The 17,564-nt window shown below is 40.1% G+C and overlaps 1 protein-coding gene across 2 annotated transcripts; it reads right to left on the bottom strand.

Annotated features, from left to right (window-relative positions):
• Positions 1-15: 15 nt before the first annotated feature.
• Positions 16-16,271, bottom strand: LOC145890518 (fermitin family homolog 2-like). Of its 2 annotated transcripts, XM_082981621.1 has the most exons (18): positions 15,883-16,271; positions 15,348-15,481; positions 14,921-15,020; positions 14,552-14,722; positions 14,204-14,236; positions 13,271-13,463; positions 12,922-13,024; positions 6,309-6,416; positions 5,908-6,030; positions 4,981-5,030; positions 4,417-4,531; positions 3,931-4,050; positions 3,431-3,572; positions 2,815-2,903; positions 2,403-2,552; positions 1,895-1,984; positions 1,553-1,638; positions 16-1,051 (listed from the first exon to the last, which is right to left on the bottom strand). In XM_082981621.1, the coding sequence occupies exons 1-18, from the start codon at positions 16,085-16,087 to the stop codon at positions 931-933; spliced, it is 2,133 nt and encodes a 710-aa protein (XP_082837747.1). In that variant the 5' UTR covers positions 16,088-16,271; the 3' UTR covers positions 16-930. The 2 variants fall into 2 exon arrangements, with proteins under 2 accessions (XP_082837747.1, XP_082837748.1); XM_082981622.1 differs by lacking the exon at positions 14,204-14,236.
• Between the last annotated feature and the right edge of the window lie 1,293 nt (positions 16,272-17,564).

Here is a 17,564-nt window from a genome sequence, read left to right on the forward strand (position 1 = left end):
TATCACAGAGTGTAATGTTTATTGTTATTAAGTCGATAGGGGGCGTTGGGTTCGCATACAGGATAGGCAACAAGCTCAAAACAGCACAAAAAGTGCGATAGCATTGGTGGACTTTTCCCTGTTCTTTTTTAAAATTTCTGTACAAGGGCTTAGTTAACTGCTGTATGTATCTGTTTTCAAGTGACTTGTATGAGCCCCATGGACACAAATTCCCCAACCAGGTTGTGAGGATTTCGACGTGACGCGAAACTCTGGGAATTAGCGATGTTTTACTTGACATGAGTTTTGAAAGCCGCAAGAAAAATAAATAGCGGAACCTATTGTGTTGTGGGCATGGGTGACGCTGCAATGCGGCGGCCGCGGCGAAAAAATGAAACGCGCGAAATAATAAAGGGTTAAGGTTGTGTTAAGCGCAATGCTCGCGCCGTATTGATAAGGTACGCAAAAATTGACGCACGTATAACAAAATGCAACCGCGTAAAGAAAAAATATCGGCCATCGGTCTGCTTGTTGGGACGGCAGTTTTCATTGAACAAGAAAATGATCAAAACAGGCATGCCGCATTTTTACCATTTAATGAACAATGTATGGATAATTAGACAAAATACACATTGATGAAAAATAGTCTTGGCATCCACGCACAAGCCGAGGGTAACAATATATAATTCGACAACGTATATTTTAAAAACGCGCACGATAAAACAACAATAATATTACATCGAAAACAGGCGAAAAAACAGAAATAGCAAAGCATACAAAATCAAAAAACGTAATTATGTCACCAACCGGTGAGATCACCACGACTTTGTCTTTATGACGAAAAAGCAGCAATATGTTTTAAAAAACACGCGCAGGATCTGTATCCCATTGCGGCCGCATTGTCCCCGTTTTGGTTGGGGTTTAGAGGTGTTGGGTGAAAGGGGCGGAAAATCAGCCGTTCCACCCACCAGTGAGTTTAAAGAACTTCTCGTCATCCAGGGTCTCGTCGGCGTCACGTGTTCGCATGGATAGGAAAATGTAACCTCCGATGAGCTCGTGTACAAGCTTGGGGCTGAGGACGTATGTTCAAGTTAAGTTTTATTTTACTTACGCTATCTTTTGAAAGAATATATACCGACTGGGGTTATACCTATTTTAAAACCTACAAACTCCGTTGCAATGGAAAAAATCCCAATAAAACATCGAAGTTTATGTTTGCCGAAAAATTTTTTGCTGATATAAATTATAACAGAGTGTAGAAAAATCTACTGAATAAACGGCGGTTCTCAAATTTATCAATAAGTTAACTTTATCCAGTGTTGGGATTCAAATTTTTCGTCAGCCGGTTCTATCACAAAAGTCATATTTTTCAGCGGGTTCTGTTACAAAATCTATTGACAGTAACCAGTAATGCTAACCGGTTCGCTGATCTCATAAAATTTCGTGAGACGGTTCTGTAGAACTGGTGCAAACCGGGCGAATCCCACCACTGGCTTTATCTTATCTGTTAATGTTATTTTTTTTAATAGTAAACCCCAAAACCGTTTTCTGAGACGGTATCTGAGGATTTTACCTGAATCTGGTGCAGGCGAACATCACGTTCTGAGCTTCCTCAAGTTCAACGATCACTTGATTCGTATCCCAGTTCACACTCCACGCCTGTAACACATATACACTTGCAAGGAGCTGGTTTTTGGACGGGCACAACCCATTCTACTTCATGAAATTTTTTCACGGCCGGTACAGTCTACAAATTCGACAAGGTTCTAATCCCCGGCGGTTTACAAAACTTCCCATGTTTAAGGGGAGCTTTCTTGTGATTGTGCGTGCAACATATCAACAAATTGACGCGAGCACTGTTTGAAAGAGATACAAATCAGGGTATTTCCCCGATGTAAAACTCAGCAGCAGTCACCTTCATCGCGTTGTATCTCCACGTCTTGATGGCTTCCCCAGTAGTTGGTTCCATTCGTATCAAGCGGTTGTAAGCTACCCCGACCAGTTCCTATAAAGTAGACGCGTTATTTAATCATGTGTGTGAGCAATGTTTAAAAAAAATCGGTATTGCTGCTTTGTTAAAACGGTCCTTCCGTCTTCACAAGGCTTTTTTAGAAAGTATCGAGTAAATGCGAATAACAACGACGTTAAACATAGTTATTTTAAAGGGCCGGGAATTACAATGTAGTTACTCCATACTGTTGACACTTACCTTACAAGAGGAAGTTTATTTTATACTTACAAGCTTACACGCATTGATATATGCATATATATATATATTATATATCAATTAGCAACCTTGTAAAACAAACGACGTGAGATTTATTACAGAACTTGCTGAAAATATCTTTGTTGGCCATAAAGCTATCAGGAGATTTTGACAATATAAACATTCACATATCTGATGGAGTGTGGAGTATACTGACCTCTTTCCTTGCCCCTCTGAACTTCACGTAGAAGTGAGTGAGACCAAACTCGGGCAAGGCTTGCCACGCCTTGATGTAAGCCAGCTTGGCGTTAATAAGGTTGTACGTACTGTAGTTTGTCACCGACTCCTGGATCTTACGGACCGCCACCTGCAATAAGAACGGAGTATATACAATATTTGTGCAAATAGCGAGGCAAAGGGGTGGTGGTAGGAAACATGCGTCACTACAGCGTTCCAAACCGCCAGACTGTATGTAAACCGTGACCTTAAAAGCCTGCTTCAAGACATGTCCCTTGATGCGTTCCGTAAACAACGTGCATTTGGCGCAGAATATTTGCAAAAACAAGGCTAGGTAAAGCAGTCATTTAGCCGAAGACTATAGTTGACAATTCTTATTGAACCTGCCTTACCTTGTTTCCAAGTTTGCGAAGGTGCCTCCTTGCCACGTAATACTGGGGTTCGATATTGGTGGCCAGATTTCCGGAAGCCGAATCTCCGCCTAAACAAGTGGGGTTTTACATATCGTCGTGCAATTGCAACATTAAAACGGCAAGAAGTTATTGTATACACGGTTCGTTGAAAATGGTTAAAATGAACGACTAGAAACCGAAAACGTATTGTGACGCTTTTGGAACTAATTATGAAATAATTTGGCAAGGCGGTTTTTCACCAACCTTCGTATGCTCATTGGGGTGTTACAGTTTAACTCAATCGCCATAGAAATATTTCTAACGGCACCTATTTCGAAAAACTCCCAGTGTATACGTGACCACGTGAACGTATAACGCTTTCAAATCCACGCATAAAAACGGTTGTGAGTAAAACGTTTGCAGACATCAACAAACACTGTATATAAAATTAATACGATGCACTTATTCGACCCCGGTGTAAAAATTTGTTTGTGACGTCATCAATCGGCAAATGCTTAATTTTGTTCGATTTTAACAAAAAGTTACAAGGCATGTATATCATTATTGCACTCATTAGATACACGGAAAACTATCATATTGAACAACCCAAATCCACCTGCTCCGTTGCCAGCTCCGCTCCTCTGCAGCTTCAGGAGGGTTCTGAAGTTTTGAACTTCCGTCTCGTAGCTCGCGTCCGCCATCGTGTGGCCTTTGGCGGCCAACTTGCACGCGGCTATCCACTGGCAGTAGATCACTTCCTGGAATTCACAAACGCACGGTTAGGCGAGCGGGAAGTGAAGGTGCTGTCAGTGGGGGTTGTACAAGGAAATTAAACTCTCTGCTTTTCTGCAAGTTTTCTTCAATTTGTCATTTATGGATTACCAGTGTTTACTGTAGTGAGTCCTATTCCCAACGACGCGGAAATTCTATGCGTATTTGTTAAGATTGTACACTTGTTATTTTGCACCTTTTTATATTGTAAATACTTGCTACAGAGTTGGCTTATCACAAATAAATCACAAAACTAGTTGGGTGGTATGGGCATAAAATACGTTGAACAATGTTTAAGCCTATCTGGTCATACATTGTGTACAAAAAGTTACTATTTCAACTCACCGTGTCACATCTCAACCAGAGTTCAGTCATTCCTTCAGCACTGGCAATGAAGAGTTTGATGATATATTTATCTTCACTGATGTTCACGTCTGGCACCACCTCTGCTCCCTTTAACTTTATCTGTGCAAATGTGGAAGTTTGGTGTTATTGTTCAGGCAAAGATGTTACAATATGTGCAAGGTAGTTTTTATGTTTGGCATCATGTTTTTTGCACTGTTCACAAATATTCTGAAATTTATTGTGAGATATTTTTAAAACAAAAGCACTTTTCTGTTTTTTTATGTATGGGCCCAGGTCAATTAGTAGAAACATCTGTAGGCCCCCATAATCTATGATGTTTATGACAAATTGCAGATCCCCTGTTAAGAACCTTTTTAACATATTGTGACAAAAAAGGAGTTTGGTAAACAAGTCTTGCATGAACATTTCACAGAGTTAGAGGCAGCGTAACCGTTTTAGAGGTTAATAACTCTACATGTTATGTACCGTGGTGGGAGAACTGAGGGCAGCTGCATCCTCTTTTGTCTTAAAGTAGGAAATGTTTGTGTCTTTGAAAATGAAGTAATATTTCTTATAGCCCTTCAGTGTGAATTTCTTTGGTCTGCAAAATAAAATAAAATTTGATTTCTGTTCCCTTGAGACAAGTATATTGCACTGTACTGACAGACAACACACAGCAGGCAGTTTATAAATTTTTGCTGTGTAAACCAGCTGCACAGAAATTGTAATCCATCACAAGGGCAATATTCAAAACAGGAAGTGCAAGTTAGGTTTCAGTGATCGTGGGTGTCAGTGCATAATGTAGTGTCTGGCCATAGAATGCCATAGCATATGTTGGTATGCGTAAAAGAACACTTGTATTAAATTACGAAACTTTTTTGGGGTATTAAGTACTTTGGCGAAATACTTTGTTTTCAGTTAAAATTAATTCCAGGTAGCATCTCTTTACCCTAATGGCTTCCAAAAAAAATTAAAGCTACTCAATTAGCACAAAAACAATCCATAAATAACTAAAAGGTAGTAAAAAAGATTTATGAGGTATAAACTTACTTGAATAACTTGAGGTAGTGAGCAAGCTCTGGAACTGTGGTGATGTCGCTCTGCAATGAAATTTTTGCATAGTTTTTGACAAACAATCATTTACACATGGTAATAGGTACCATGAGAACACAAATAACAAACAACCGCTATCAGATGAAGTTTTACCAAAAGAGACCCAATTGGGTAGCAACACATTACACCCAAAACCAAGATTAAACAAATTTAATTAAGATTGTGCTTGCTGGCGTGACAGCTCATAAATAATTTAACATTGTATGCATAGGAAGCAAGACTTAATGCCCTGGTTCGCATGTGGCAACACAAAACTATGTGCAAGTAGTTCAAGCCATTCAACAGCATTAATGCTCCGCTTACAACCCTTTGCACCAAAACTCTAAACAAAAAGCCAATACAAATATACTTTCCATACATAAACATGTTTTGTTTTCGATTCTTTTTAAGAAACAAAGAAGGTTTAGTTTCCAGATAATTTTTAGTTTCTGTTTGTAGAAATTTGTGGCTTTGTAATACTCATTAATAGTGACTGTATTGCTTATCCAAGCACTTGGGCAGCACTGCTAATGGCACCAAAGTTCAACAATCAGGAAACCACATTGCCACAATCAATCATGGTCCAATAGTCCACCTAATTACACATGTGCTGACACTACTACCTAAAACGGTGAGATGCACATGAGACTAAGCTAAGCTAAACAACATGGAAAAGACTCGCGAAGCATTTTGGAATGTTACAGTTTTCTATTAGATCACGAAAATTGCGTGTGTATACATTGTTTCTTTCTCATTAAATTGTTTTTCATTTGTTTGGCCATATCTCATTGTGGGTCGCACAATAAAACTTGCATTAAAAGTGGGTGGCGAACTGAAAAAGGTTGGGAAGCACTGCTTTAGGATGCAATGGAGAGTCATTTTTACCTTGTTTGCAATGCTGGTTGATCCAAGCGTTCCTTCTAAATCTTGCAGAGCTTGGTCGATATCTCTGTTGTCATTCTGCTCCATTTCTTCATCTGTGTTTTCTGACAGCTTAGTGATGTGGTACTGAAAACAGACTTTCCAGTTATTAACTGGGCAGTGTGGTTATACTGTTACATTGTGGACAATAAATATTTTACAAGGTTACAAAAGTTTATCGTTAGCTTGTGAGTGCCAATGATTTCTTTGCATATTTAATAATATAAATCCAACAAAAAAGCTTTCCAGTTCAACTGAATGGGTAAACATATAATCAATTGATGGATTGCCTTTAGACAGCGGCCAGTGTTTAAGTGGAATATGGAAACAAATATATTTTAAGTTATGTTTGGAAAATAACAAACTTGTAGGGATGCAAACATGATCATTTCCTCCTCAGTGCAGTCCAGATCTTCGCACAATAAACTCCACTTTGATTGTTCATAAAGCTGGTTGATTCGGATTCCATCGTACTATGGCAAAAAGTCAATAATAAACATCAGCGAAACAACCAGATCTTTGTGTTCTGAATCTTATACAATGAAGACAACAACTAGTATCATGTATGTATGTCAACATTCATTGACAGCATCCCAAGCACCCAAAAAAAGTGCTGGTGGTTGCAACTATTTATATTGATTTATTTGCGGACTTTGTGTGCAAAAGATTGTATAACTGAAATAATGCAGTCTATTAGAATGTGGTTTAGATAAAATAAGCGCTTTGGTCCATAGAAGCAGGATCTGAACAATATGCAAAACGGGTCAGTAAGACCTTGCAATTTGGCAAGGAGCAGTGCAAGATTTTTTGCAGCGGCAGTACATTGTTATCAACCTACACCAGCAAAAATATTACAAAGTGTTCAAACACTACTTGTCACACACGTCCGGGCCGAGCTAAAGAGGAAAATTCATGCGAAAAGATGCGTCGCAATAGAACTGAAAGCGCTTAGCAGGGTTCGCGGCTTCCGCTTAGGCGGTATGTGTTCAAAACGTAAGCGTGGCGTCATCTCTACCTAGGCGCGCTAAGCATTGGTGCGTGATCATAGCGAGCGTGCAACCATGCGTGACACCGCGGGATAAAGGACCGGTTTGTGAGTACGATCTTCAAGGAAAACTAGTAATTGCGGCTTACGAAGCGGAAATACTCTGTAAAACTGATTTGTTTATTTCGATTCAGCACTACACCACACAGCCATCAACTATGCGCAAGCTCGTACTTTTTTTGGAGGGAAACACTAGTATTTTCCAAAACCAATTGAAAGTAAGTGTTGAAAAACTACAAAAGTGGTTTGCGGTGTCCAAATATCAGAATTTTTTATGTAGCAATATCAAAATCGAGACCAGTACCACTGGTCTGACCCGAGTATGATTGACAGCTGGCAACAAGCGACACTCGACTGCAATCCCGTAATACAGGCGACGGCTATTGTAACCAAAACCTGGGTAAGCGATCACTTTTGAGCATCAAACGCACATGAAAAGCCCAGTTGAAAGAGGGTTGAATTAGACACGCGTGTAACTACGATTCGTGTGATTAGCAGTCAATACAGAGACCACCTGTTAAAGCCGTCAAGGTCCACAACCTATTTTGGAGGGCTTGTTTTACAACCAGGAATTGACCTTTGACTGTGACAAGTTTGGAGATTGGAATATACTACAGTTAAAAGATAAGCAAATCAGGGCCCTTTTTGGAAACAGTGGATGCACATACAACTGCTTGTTGCAGATTTAATGTACATCAACATCAAGGAAAATAATGAACAAAATTTATAGCTTTTCCTTCGGTTTAAAGATAATGGAAAATATAAAATATGATGAAACCAAAAACACACTGAAAGGGCTCAAGTGTAAAGTTCACAAGTCGGCTTGCTCACAAGTTGGCAATGTATGTTAAGAAAGGTATTCAAACGTCCGAATGCATGAGAAGGAAAAGTCGTGTGCCGGAAACTTTGCTTAGCATACAACCGAGCTGTCATGGAATGGAAGCGTGCGTGCCCATTTAGTGACGCTGTTTCCTATGCTTGCTCGAGCCAGCACTGGCGTACTAAAGCCGAGTTCCAGGGAAACACGAACAAACGACAAAACAAACCGCATATTCCAGTGAATTTCATTCAAACTCGAATTTTCCTTCTTCGTTTTTACAGCTGAATTTCTTAACTTCACGTCCATTAACGCGCGGGTTCTGAGTATGGAGGAACACTAAACAAAGCCTTTTTGACAGCGCAACCAGTGATGACTTCATACAGGCAAATAAGGAATATACATCAAGTCAAAAAGGAGACGCAATGTCGTCACTTGCGACAGGAGCCTGAACAACATGCGTATATTAGGATGTGCGCAATCGGGTCTAAAGAAAACGCAAACCCCTGGAGAAAACATCAAAGTATGGAGAGATTTTGCGGTTCAACGTAGACCAACAATTTTGGCTGCGGTTTTTGGCGAGTTTGGTTTTACGTCATTCCGAAACCTCACTTGAACACCGCGGATCGCAGAGGGATGCAAAGCGACGCTCGGCTCGGCGATACAAATGCTAAAACACTCCGTTTAAAAGTTTTGATTGATCTAATTTTCTAGTGGTTTCACTGAATCGCATGTAGTGGTTGAAGCGTTAACGATCGAAACAGTTCAACGTCACCCAAGGCCGAAGCTTAATTAGTCTTAAAAGAGGAAATCGTGCCGCTTACAGTGACCAACAGGTGACGTATCTACAGAAATGGTGATGACATAATCGTTTTTCCAGCTAGGAGTAGTTCGATTTAAGCGGGCTCAACGAGCTTACCGCGAATACGGCGGAGACGGAATTCGCAAATTGCCACTTTCATTCTTTTCCCGCTAAAACCCTGGTGAGTGAAAGGTGCAATTACTTGCCCGCCACACCAGAGTCGGTGTTCAGGCGTTAAACCTATTTGATCCAACAAGTGAATATCAGAATCATGCGGCAACAAATACGATTGAAACTAAGTTCCCCACTTTCTTTGACACTGAATTTTGTAAACTCCGCGTTAGCCGTGAACAAATATATAAGACAATGCATAAAAACTAGAAAACAAATCCGAAAACAACCGCTGTAATTCCAATTTTGGTCATTAAATCAACGATAAAACGTGTGTTTTAAACTACACTGTGGTGCAACGCAACGGAAAGGCCAAATATTACGCACAGTTTGGGTGTGGGTGGTTGCATGACTTGCGGCAGAGAACAAACAAGAATCTGCAGCGGAACGGGCGAATCGGAGCGTGACAAACAGGTCAAGTGGAACGGGCTTTTGTGGCTACATCCGGTCCAGCTTACGCCGAAAATAAAGCAGCAAGCTCTCCGACGAGCAACTTTACAATACCTGGAAGCGCGTGTGCACGGTTCCGAGATGTAGCTGCTGATAAGATACAGAGCAAGGCCGGTATCGGCCAATTTCGAACACCGCAAACGCTGCTTTTTCCTCCAGGCTATATTTGTACGCTTCTGCGCGCTGGAATTTCGAAGGCTCTGGCAATGATGATAAGTGCCCTCCAATTGTTTTGTTTAGTTTGTGCGCTCGTCGAAATCGCAACAAAAGCCGGTTAAAAGGGTAGTAAAATTTCGTTAAACCAATGCATCAAAGCCTGGCCTTTCCGAGCATATCAGCGCACAGACATGTGTTTGGATGTTGCAACACAATTGCAGCAGCATCATACACACGTCACTGTGACATCACGCCGGGAAGACCCCTTGCCGAGAAGCAAGGGTACCCAGCCAGGGTTCGCTTTTTGGACAATGGCATCCCGACAAACATAGGTCAATAATGCCAGCGTGGTTTAAAATTACGCGGCTCATTCGCTTTTTGTGGTTGCCGAGCACTTGTACAAACTGACTTAACTGAGCGCTTTCGTGTTTGGAATGTTGAACTCCCGTTGTGAGCCGGGTGAATTTTGTATATGGCTCGATGTTTACAATTCTGAACGCTTTGGGATTGCGACGAGTCTTCTGGTCCACTTTCCGTCTTTGATAAAGTCAAATAAATCTGTTGCCATATCGGTTTTGGCTTAAAGAAATTATGACTTTTCCTCGCATTTGGAAATGCTCTACTTTGTGCTGGCATTTCGACCAATTTTTTCACATAGTTCGTTTGAAACTTTGTCACCAAACAAAACACAATGCAACGCGTGTACATTTTTCATCCATGCGTACAAGTTTCACCTTCAAGAACATCGAAGGTCAACCTTGTCACCAAAAAGCCACTCGCCAAACATTTAAACCCAAAAAACTACACCATAAAATAGAGACATTTTGACGCCGAAAAACTCGACAAGCTGGCGTCCACCCCAAGAGCAATACCATCTTTCCCACGAGAATAACAACCTTCCTTTGCGGCAGGAAAGAGTTTCCACAACACGATGTATCGGCGGCACACGTTCGAAGGCTCTGCTGGGAACAATTGTAGGGGTAATTTGGGGCTAATGGTGGATTTGGTTACGCCATTCGGGCTAATTTATCTCAGACTGGGTAACTAATTGTCTCAGTTTGGGGTTTGATTCGGAGACAAACGTAACACGACACGATTGTACCGCAAGCTTGGATAGCTTTTAAATAATTTCCGTAACATTCGAAATGTTAAGATTCGTGCCTAAGCATACGCTACGAGTAGATAAAAAGACGGAAAGCATTTTACATGAACAGACAGCAGAATGTACATAACATCTGCCGCTTTGTGCCACAAGACCACAAGACACAACAAAGGCAAGATCTTAAGTCGCGCGAAGCCTAATAACAGCATCCCGTTAATCCAGTAAACCAATTAGCAGAGCAAACAGCGCAGCATGGACGAGATGCCGCGTTTCTTGTCCAGACTGGAAGTGACGTGTTGCTGTAAAGGATTTCCAACAGAATCTTCGCGTTTCCTTGTCGAAGATACATGCAGGAAACAAGTCAATGTGAGTGTGACGTCATTGCTTTGTGTAGTGTCTTGTGTGTGTGTGTGTGTGTACTGATCTTTGTGACAGTTTTTGGATGGAAACACCTGACAAAAACAACTTCTGAAAAACGACCTTTAAACTTTCAATACAACTGGTCCTTTCCCAGGTTCGGATGCAAGAAATGTTCAATACCCAGTGTTCAAGAAGAAAAAACCAGCATGAATTCACGAAAACAACATCTTTAATGTTCACGAAATGCCACACCCAGCATAAACTGCCCTCCCCCCCACATCGCCCACGCTAATTCTCCAAATCTTTGATTGCAGAGAACTTTAATGCAGCACGTTGGCGCTCTCTGCGTGATAGGGCGACGCTGCCGGCCCTAAAGCCAAGAGCTGCACGAGTTCGGGTTCTTAAGCATTTTGGTTGATGATTTCTGGAAACAAATACCACAGCTCGTTTCCTATGTACGTTGTAATTGCTTCATGCAAGACGTACGTGACGTCACTGGTTCATGATCAATTCGGCCACTTTGATCAAATGAAGGCTCAATCAGACGCGAGCTAATGCTCTCATTCTCATAGAGCGGGCTGACGTTCTATCATATTGAGGAGAGCCATGGCTTTGAATATGTTATTGCATAGAAATGTACATACACTGTGTGATGCGTAAAGAATACATAACAATTACGATCTTCCCAAGTGCATCTACTACAGAAAAGCGCAAACTACTCCACACATCGTGAGAATTTCATCAAATGGCAGCCCGACAGAGCGTACGCAGAATGTTTCACAACATTTCGGAAAATCTGCCCGGGTCCGGCAATAACTGACAACCACGATTCTGTTTTTAAATTCCTGGGAGGCGGGAAGAAACCATCTGCCAGAGAGAGAAGAACAACAGCAAAGTTCTTTGCGGGCGCACAAATATGCGGTGTGTTTTCCTTACCAGGGCATAAAACCCATGTTTGTTGAAGGATTGACCGTACACAAGCTGCTGTGGGTACTGCTTTGCGCGCTGAAGGGTCAGTGCTTATAACAACTGCAAACCCCTTTATATGTAGAGTGGATGTCAATGACCAAAGATATGAATTTGTCCCAATTTTAGTTTTACTTACACAAGAATATTAGCAAGCATTGACGAAGCTAGACGTTATAAATATCAAGTGTGAAGCTTGAATCTTATGCAATATTTTGCAACGTGTGTGACAAGGGCGTTCTTGCTGTTTAACCGCGCCCACCCTCTACCGTGACGTTTCCAGTTACAGGGCAGCATTAAACCGTGCAAATATGTGAAGCACGCGTTGAAATAGCGGAGCTCAACTAAGCGGTGACGTGGACCGGCTCCCCCAACAGGAGAAACGTCGAGTCTGCCCTGCGCCCGACCCAATCAACAAACTTCTCACCGCTTTAAGGTTTGCGCACAATCAGCTTGTTGGTTAATACTTTGAAATGCTTTGGTGGGCGTACAAAGCTGTTGTGAGTCATCTGTTGTGTGTGACAAATGCAATTGTACGCTATGTCATAGGTGATGCCTACGCTAGTGTAAATAGTCTGAATGAAAAGGATCTACTATTGTTGTGGGTTTACATAAGCAGGGAGGGAAACATGTTGACCACCTTTGGCAAATAAATTTACATGAAGAAAAGACTGTGTCCATGACAAGTAAATGTAAACAAGCATAGTAAAAGAATTTATCTTGTGCCTCAAGGTGTGGTGGGGCCACTTGAAACAACAATTCTCGCCAGACATATCGAACAAAAGTATTGGTTTTGTGACACTGGAGTTTGGACTTTTTGTTTTACTCAGCAATTTAATATTTCAACAAATCAATAACTCCCAACTGTGCAGCTTTCAAACAACAGACATCAGCATATGACTTAATCTACTTTATCATTCCCAAATTGCCAATACAAAACATTCCCACGGGCTGGACACACACAAGTCTTTGTTTGCTACACCATAATGTGGTTTTGGCTTTACCCACAACAGTCATGGGAATACAGTTTCGCTTCCTGCTTGCCACTGGCCTTATTTTCTAATCTTAGTCTTCCTCTCGAGCAGAACATTTGTTCCAATAAGTCCTACCTTTGGATTTAAGTCGAAGAATGAATAGAACTTGAATCGGAGAGATATTGTGTCGTGTTCTTTCACACCTTGCTCCATCAAACATCTGGAACTGTCAAGCCATCTGAAATTCAGGCAGAATTTCAATACAGGTATAGGTATGATGGGAAACAGGTCCAAAAAATGAAAACTATTAATGATATACAAGCACAAATGAACACATTTCAACAATACGACATGTCAAATGTTGACCACTGGAGATAATTCTAAAAAATAGTTAACTTTTCATCGTTCCAGTGTAAGATATAGATAAGTCTACACCTGGTTTGAAACAGGAAGTAAACCGCGGGGAAATGTAAACAGTACTCACCCTGTGTTATAACGTGCTTTGTCCAGCAAGTTCTTTGGCCTAAACAGGTTGGTGAGGGCAATCGGAGAGGGCTTGCCTGAGTTTGTCAGCAGTTTAGGGTCAACATATGCACTGTCAAGGAACTCCAAGCTATGTGAAGTCATCGGGCTTCCCTTCATGTTTTTGGGTGTCAGGGTGTTGTACATTGGTGATCCTGCATATTGAAAACAATTTGATAAGATTGGCTTGATGCTTTGTGTCTTCTGCATTGTAAGCAGTGCACTTTGCAACACACGCAATTGTACTATGCAGTCCTATTGAAAGAATGCAAATGATAAGCTTGATGACAAATCACAATGAAAACTTGAAAAATAAATTGCCACATGAATGTTTTGTGCATTCTGCAGCAAATCCTGGGCTTATAATTCTTGGGACACATTGCCTGCTTAATTGTGGTATAAAAATTTGTGTTAATCAAGCTATTAAAATGATCACATGTAAACATTGTTTGCACACCAATTTGGACACACAAGTTTAGCCTATCAGTAGAAAAACAGCATGTCTATATAATACAACATGTATTATCACTTTTACATGCAACCAGTAAAACAATTAATACTTCTTTAATGAACAGCTGAATAGATGTATGGAGCATTTTGAATTTATGAAGCAAATTCAGTTTAGCTATATATGTATGGAATTATTCGTCACAGTCTGCATTTTTAGCATTTTGTCACACAATCAATGCTACAGCACAAATAACTTTCAAAATACTACACTTCACAACAACTTACACAAAGTAAAATATGATGGATTGAATGCCATCACAAACAAAGCGGTGTGAAGCATTTCAGCAATTTTCAGCAATTTTCACCACTGGCTTTAAAATTAGTAATACATAGAAAAAACACACATATCTAGAAGCACTACAACACACAAGCCAACCGATCTCACCTCCACGAAGTTTGGCAATAGATGGATGAAGAGCTTGCTCAAATTTAAAACAGCAAGAGGTTTTGCACAACAATTTGTATATATATACACATTATATATTTATACATTTAATAATTATGGAACAGCACAAAAATACAAAACAAATTGTCCCACACTGCAAACTATTAGATGACTAAAACTTTTAGGTATATATATATGTGTATATATATTATATATATCTTCTTTTACAGTTAATTCATGTTTTAAAATAACTAGTTGAAATATTTTTTTTTACCACAAAAAAACTGGGTAAGTAGGAACTTTACATAAATTTTACTTTTGTCATAGTACTGTTATTTTATAACATACCGGGGGTGTATGGAGATGTTGGTGTCATACCAGGTGTTAACACATTAGGTGTGAGCAAGCCGTCTTCTTGTGTGCCATTTGCATTTTGCTTTTTGGTTGGAGTGTTGTTCTTCTCAGCTTTGCCTTGTTTTGGGGGTACAAGAATGGACAACTCCTCTGGGTGCCTAATATCTGTAAGCCAAAATGAATACATACATATAGGCGAAATAACTCCAAGCCCTTTTTTTTGCATTTTTGTGGTGAGATTAAGGTTTGCAATGAAATGATACTGCAATGTTTAGAATAAACAAAAAATTGACCAATATCCATATTACGACACTAGTGTGTAGTACGTTACACCACCACCGGTAAGTTTTAAAAAAGGCTTACCAAAAAACTTGCAAATGTCAATTACTGTGTGGAGGACCTTTGCTGCAAAGTTGACCTGTACATTGGCGTACTGCAAGTCAGGAAGCTGAACTTTGACAATCTGTGTGCAAGAATCTATATTAGGAACCAGGGCACTGTTGATTGACTTTCCTTGCCTTATATGAGACTGAAATGTTTAATTATCTCTCACTCATTGGACAATTTATCTTATCTACATGTTATTACAAGCACAAACTTCAGTACATCTCTCTTGTAAGACAATGGTTACTATTTATGCAACAAATAGTGTAAATATTGTATCACAATATAAATAAAATTGTTATCAGAAATTAATTGTAAAACTCCATGATCAGAATATTATTAAAAAATAGGTCAAATATTATTTTAACTTAAGTTGCAACCAAGTTACACAAATTTTTGTATCTACCTTGTGTTTTGGTGTGTATTCAAGTTGGGCATCAGCTTGAACTTCGTACTTGCCGAGAACTTGACCCATTTTGTCAAGCCATTTACAAGCCTTTGGCCACCAAAGCTCATAGTCAGACCAACTTTTTTGTACATCTACAAAACACACATAAATGTATAAATTATCAAAATCTGTAAGTGGGGAAACAGGTCGAATTTTTTTAACTGTACAGGACCATTACTCAAAAGGGGCTTTGTAAAACCGTGTTTACTTAAGAGGTATGTCTGTTTGCAGCCAACGTAATGATAGAACATTTTTGCCAGGACTTGTAGACATAGCCGTAGCCTGCTATTTGCGGTCAGTACGAAGTAAATACCTTCATCAGCAAACAAACGCTTTAGGCTATTTTGTGGTTTAGCCAAAGCCCATGTGAGACAATTATCTACAATCCTGTGGCATTCACTCAACACCTCTATCATGGCAATACTTACTAAAAATCAAGATCCTAACTGTTGATTGTATATAAACTAGCATTTGTAGACATAAATGGACTCACCATATTTGCTCTTCAGTGAATCAACAAGCTTGGCAATAACTCCACCAATGTGCAATTCCGTAGTCACAAGCACAGGTATATCCACACTTGTAAGAGTTTCACCATTTTCTTTTTTAATTTGCATGTCAGTAACTTTAATTTTCAGCTCCCATGATCCATCTGCATACCTCCCATCAGCCATTCGCACTCCACTTAAAGCAGACATCTTGACTGGCCTCTTTCACCAGAGTTTTGACTATAAAAGTTTGATGGCACGTTTCGAATGAAAAACTGATATAGAAGAAATTCAGGCTGATGTTTTCTTTGCAAAGAGACACAACACTGAACAGCAACAGGTTCACACAACAAAGGTTTGTGATCAACAGCAAGGCTAGAACATCTACACAAACGACACTGCAAGAAGCATTTTATTCAACATTATTAATTTTTATCATAACATATTTCGCACGTGCAAAAAAATGCTACTGTAAATAAAAAAAAATTGGAGAGTCTTTTCCACAATACAGTGAACACACCGCAGTTCACATATTAATAAACAGTAATGAGCATCCTCAACCCCAAGCGTGTACACTACAAATGTCCGCCTAAACTGTAACTTAATCTATATGTACAGCCTCACGTTTGCAACATGATAGTTTGAGACAATGTCATATCTATGTCCAACTACTGACTTGCGGTCGCAAAAAACAAGAAACCAGCCTTCTCACTCCACGCCTCATCACTTACAAACTAAATGAAGGGCGCCTTGGTTCAGAACAACTCTATTTTCCAGCGCGAAGCTCTTTACTGCCAAATATGGTTCACCAGCTGTCATCCCGCAGCTCACTGACGCCAAGTATCCATAGATTAGGGAAAATCCGTTACGTTTGTCCCAAATCACAAGCTGCTGGCATATCTTTTTGCCAATGCGTTTATTGAAATTGGTTGTTGTGTATGGATTTCTTTTAACACATAGTATTAAAAAATGTACAGGATATAACCAACCCAACTCTTTGTTGTGTTTATCGCCATTAACTGGAAAACGAATTTAAGTTGCCCGGAATTTACCATCTTACAAATCTAAACGTTCGTTGACGCCCACTTCCTAAAAATACAGTTTCGATGGGTGTATCGAAATCGGTGGTTTCCACCTTGGGTCGCATAACGTCCCGCAGTGCTTCGTTTTATAGATTTAATAGGCCTTTCTGATGCGCAACAAGTGCGGCGAAACTTTTTAAATAGGCCGCGCACCCCTAAAAATTACTGACCTAAACACGTAATTACACAGGCGTAAACCCCCGAAAATCGAAACCCTGCAATTTCTGAAAAATTTTCAAAATATTATCGTCAACTTTATTTCTTGTGAGTGGCCTTTTGCGCTGTCCTGACGCATAATCCAGAGCTACTTTCGAAAAGGAGAGGGCCTGTAAGATAGCGGTGGCCAACCAAACTGCGCACTGCACGATTAGGCTACAAGCGATGCACCATACCCCGAAATTCCAAAGAAAAAAACCTGCCTGCTCCTGAAAAAATAGTAATCGTAACAGATTTTCAGATAAAATTACCAGAAAATAAGTCACCTATGAAATGAGTACATAGCCTACTTCAAGAAATTACGAGGGTGAAAAAATTGGCATGGATGAAAGGTTGGCGGCTCCTGATGGCCTATATAATTCACGCAGCAAAAGGTACTCACATTGGAA

The sequence above is a fragment of the Ascidia mentula genome, chromosome 2, assembly GCF_947561715.1.
Source record: "Ascidia mentula chromosome 2, kaAscMent1.1, whole genome shotgun sequence".
NCBI classification, from domain to species: Eukaryota; Metazoa; Chordata; class Ascidiacea; order Phlebobranchia; family Ascidiidae; genus Ascidia; species Ascidia mentula.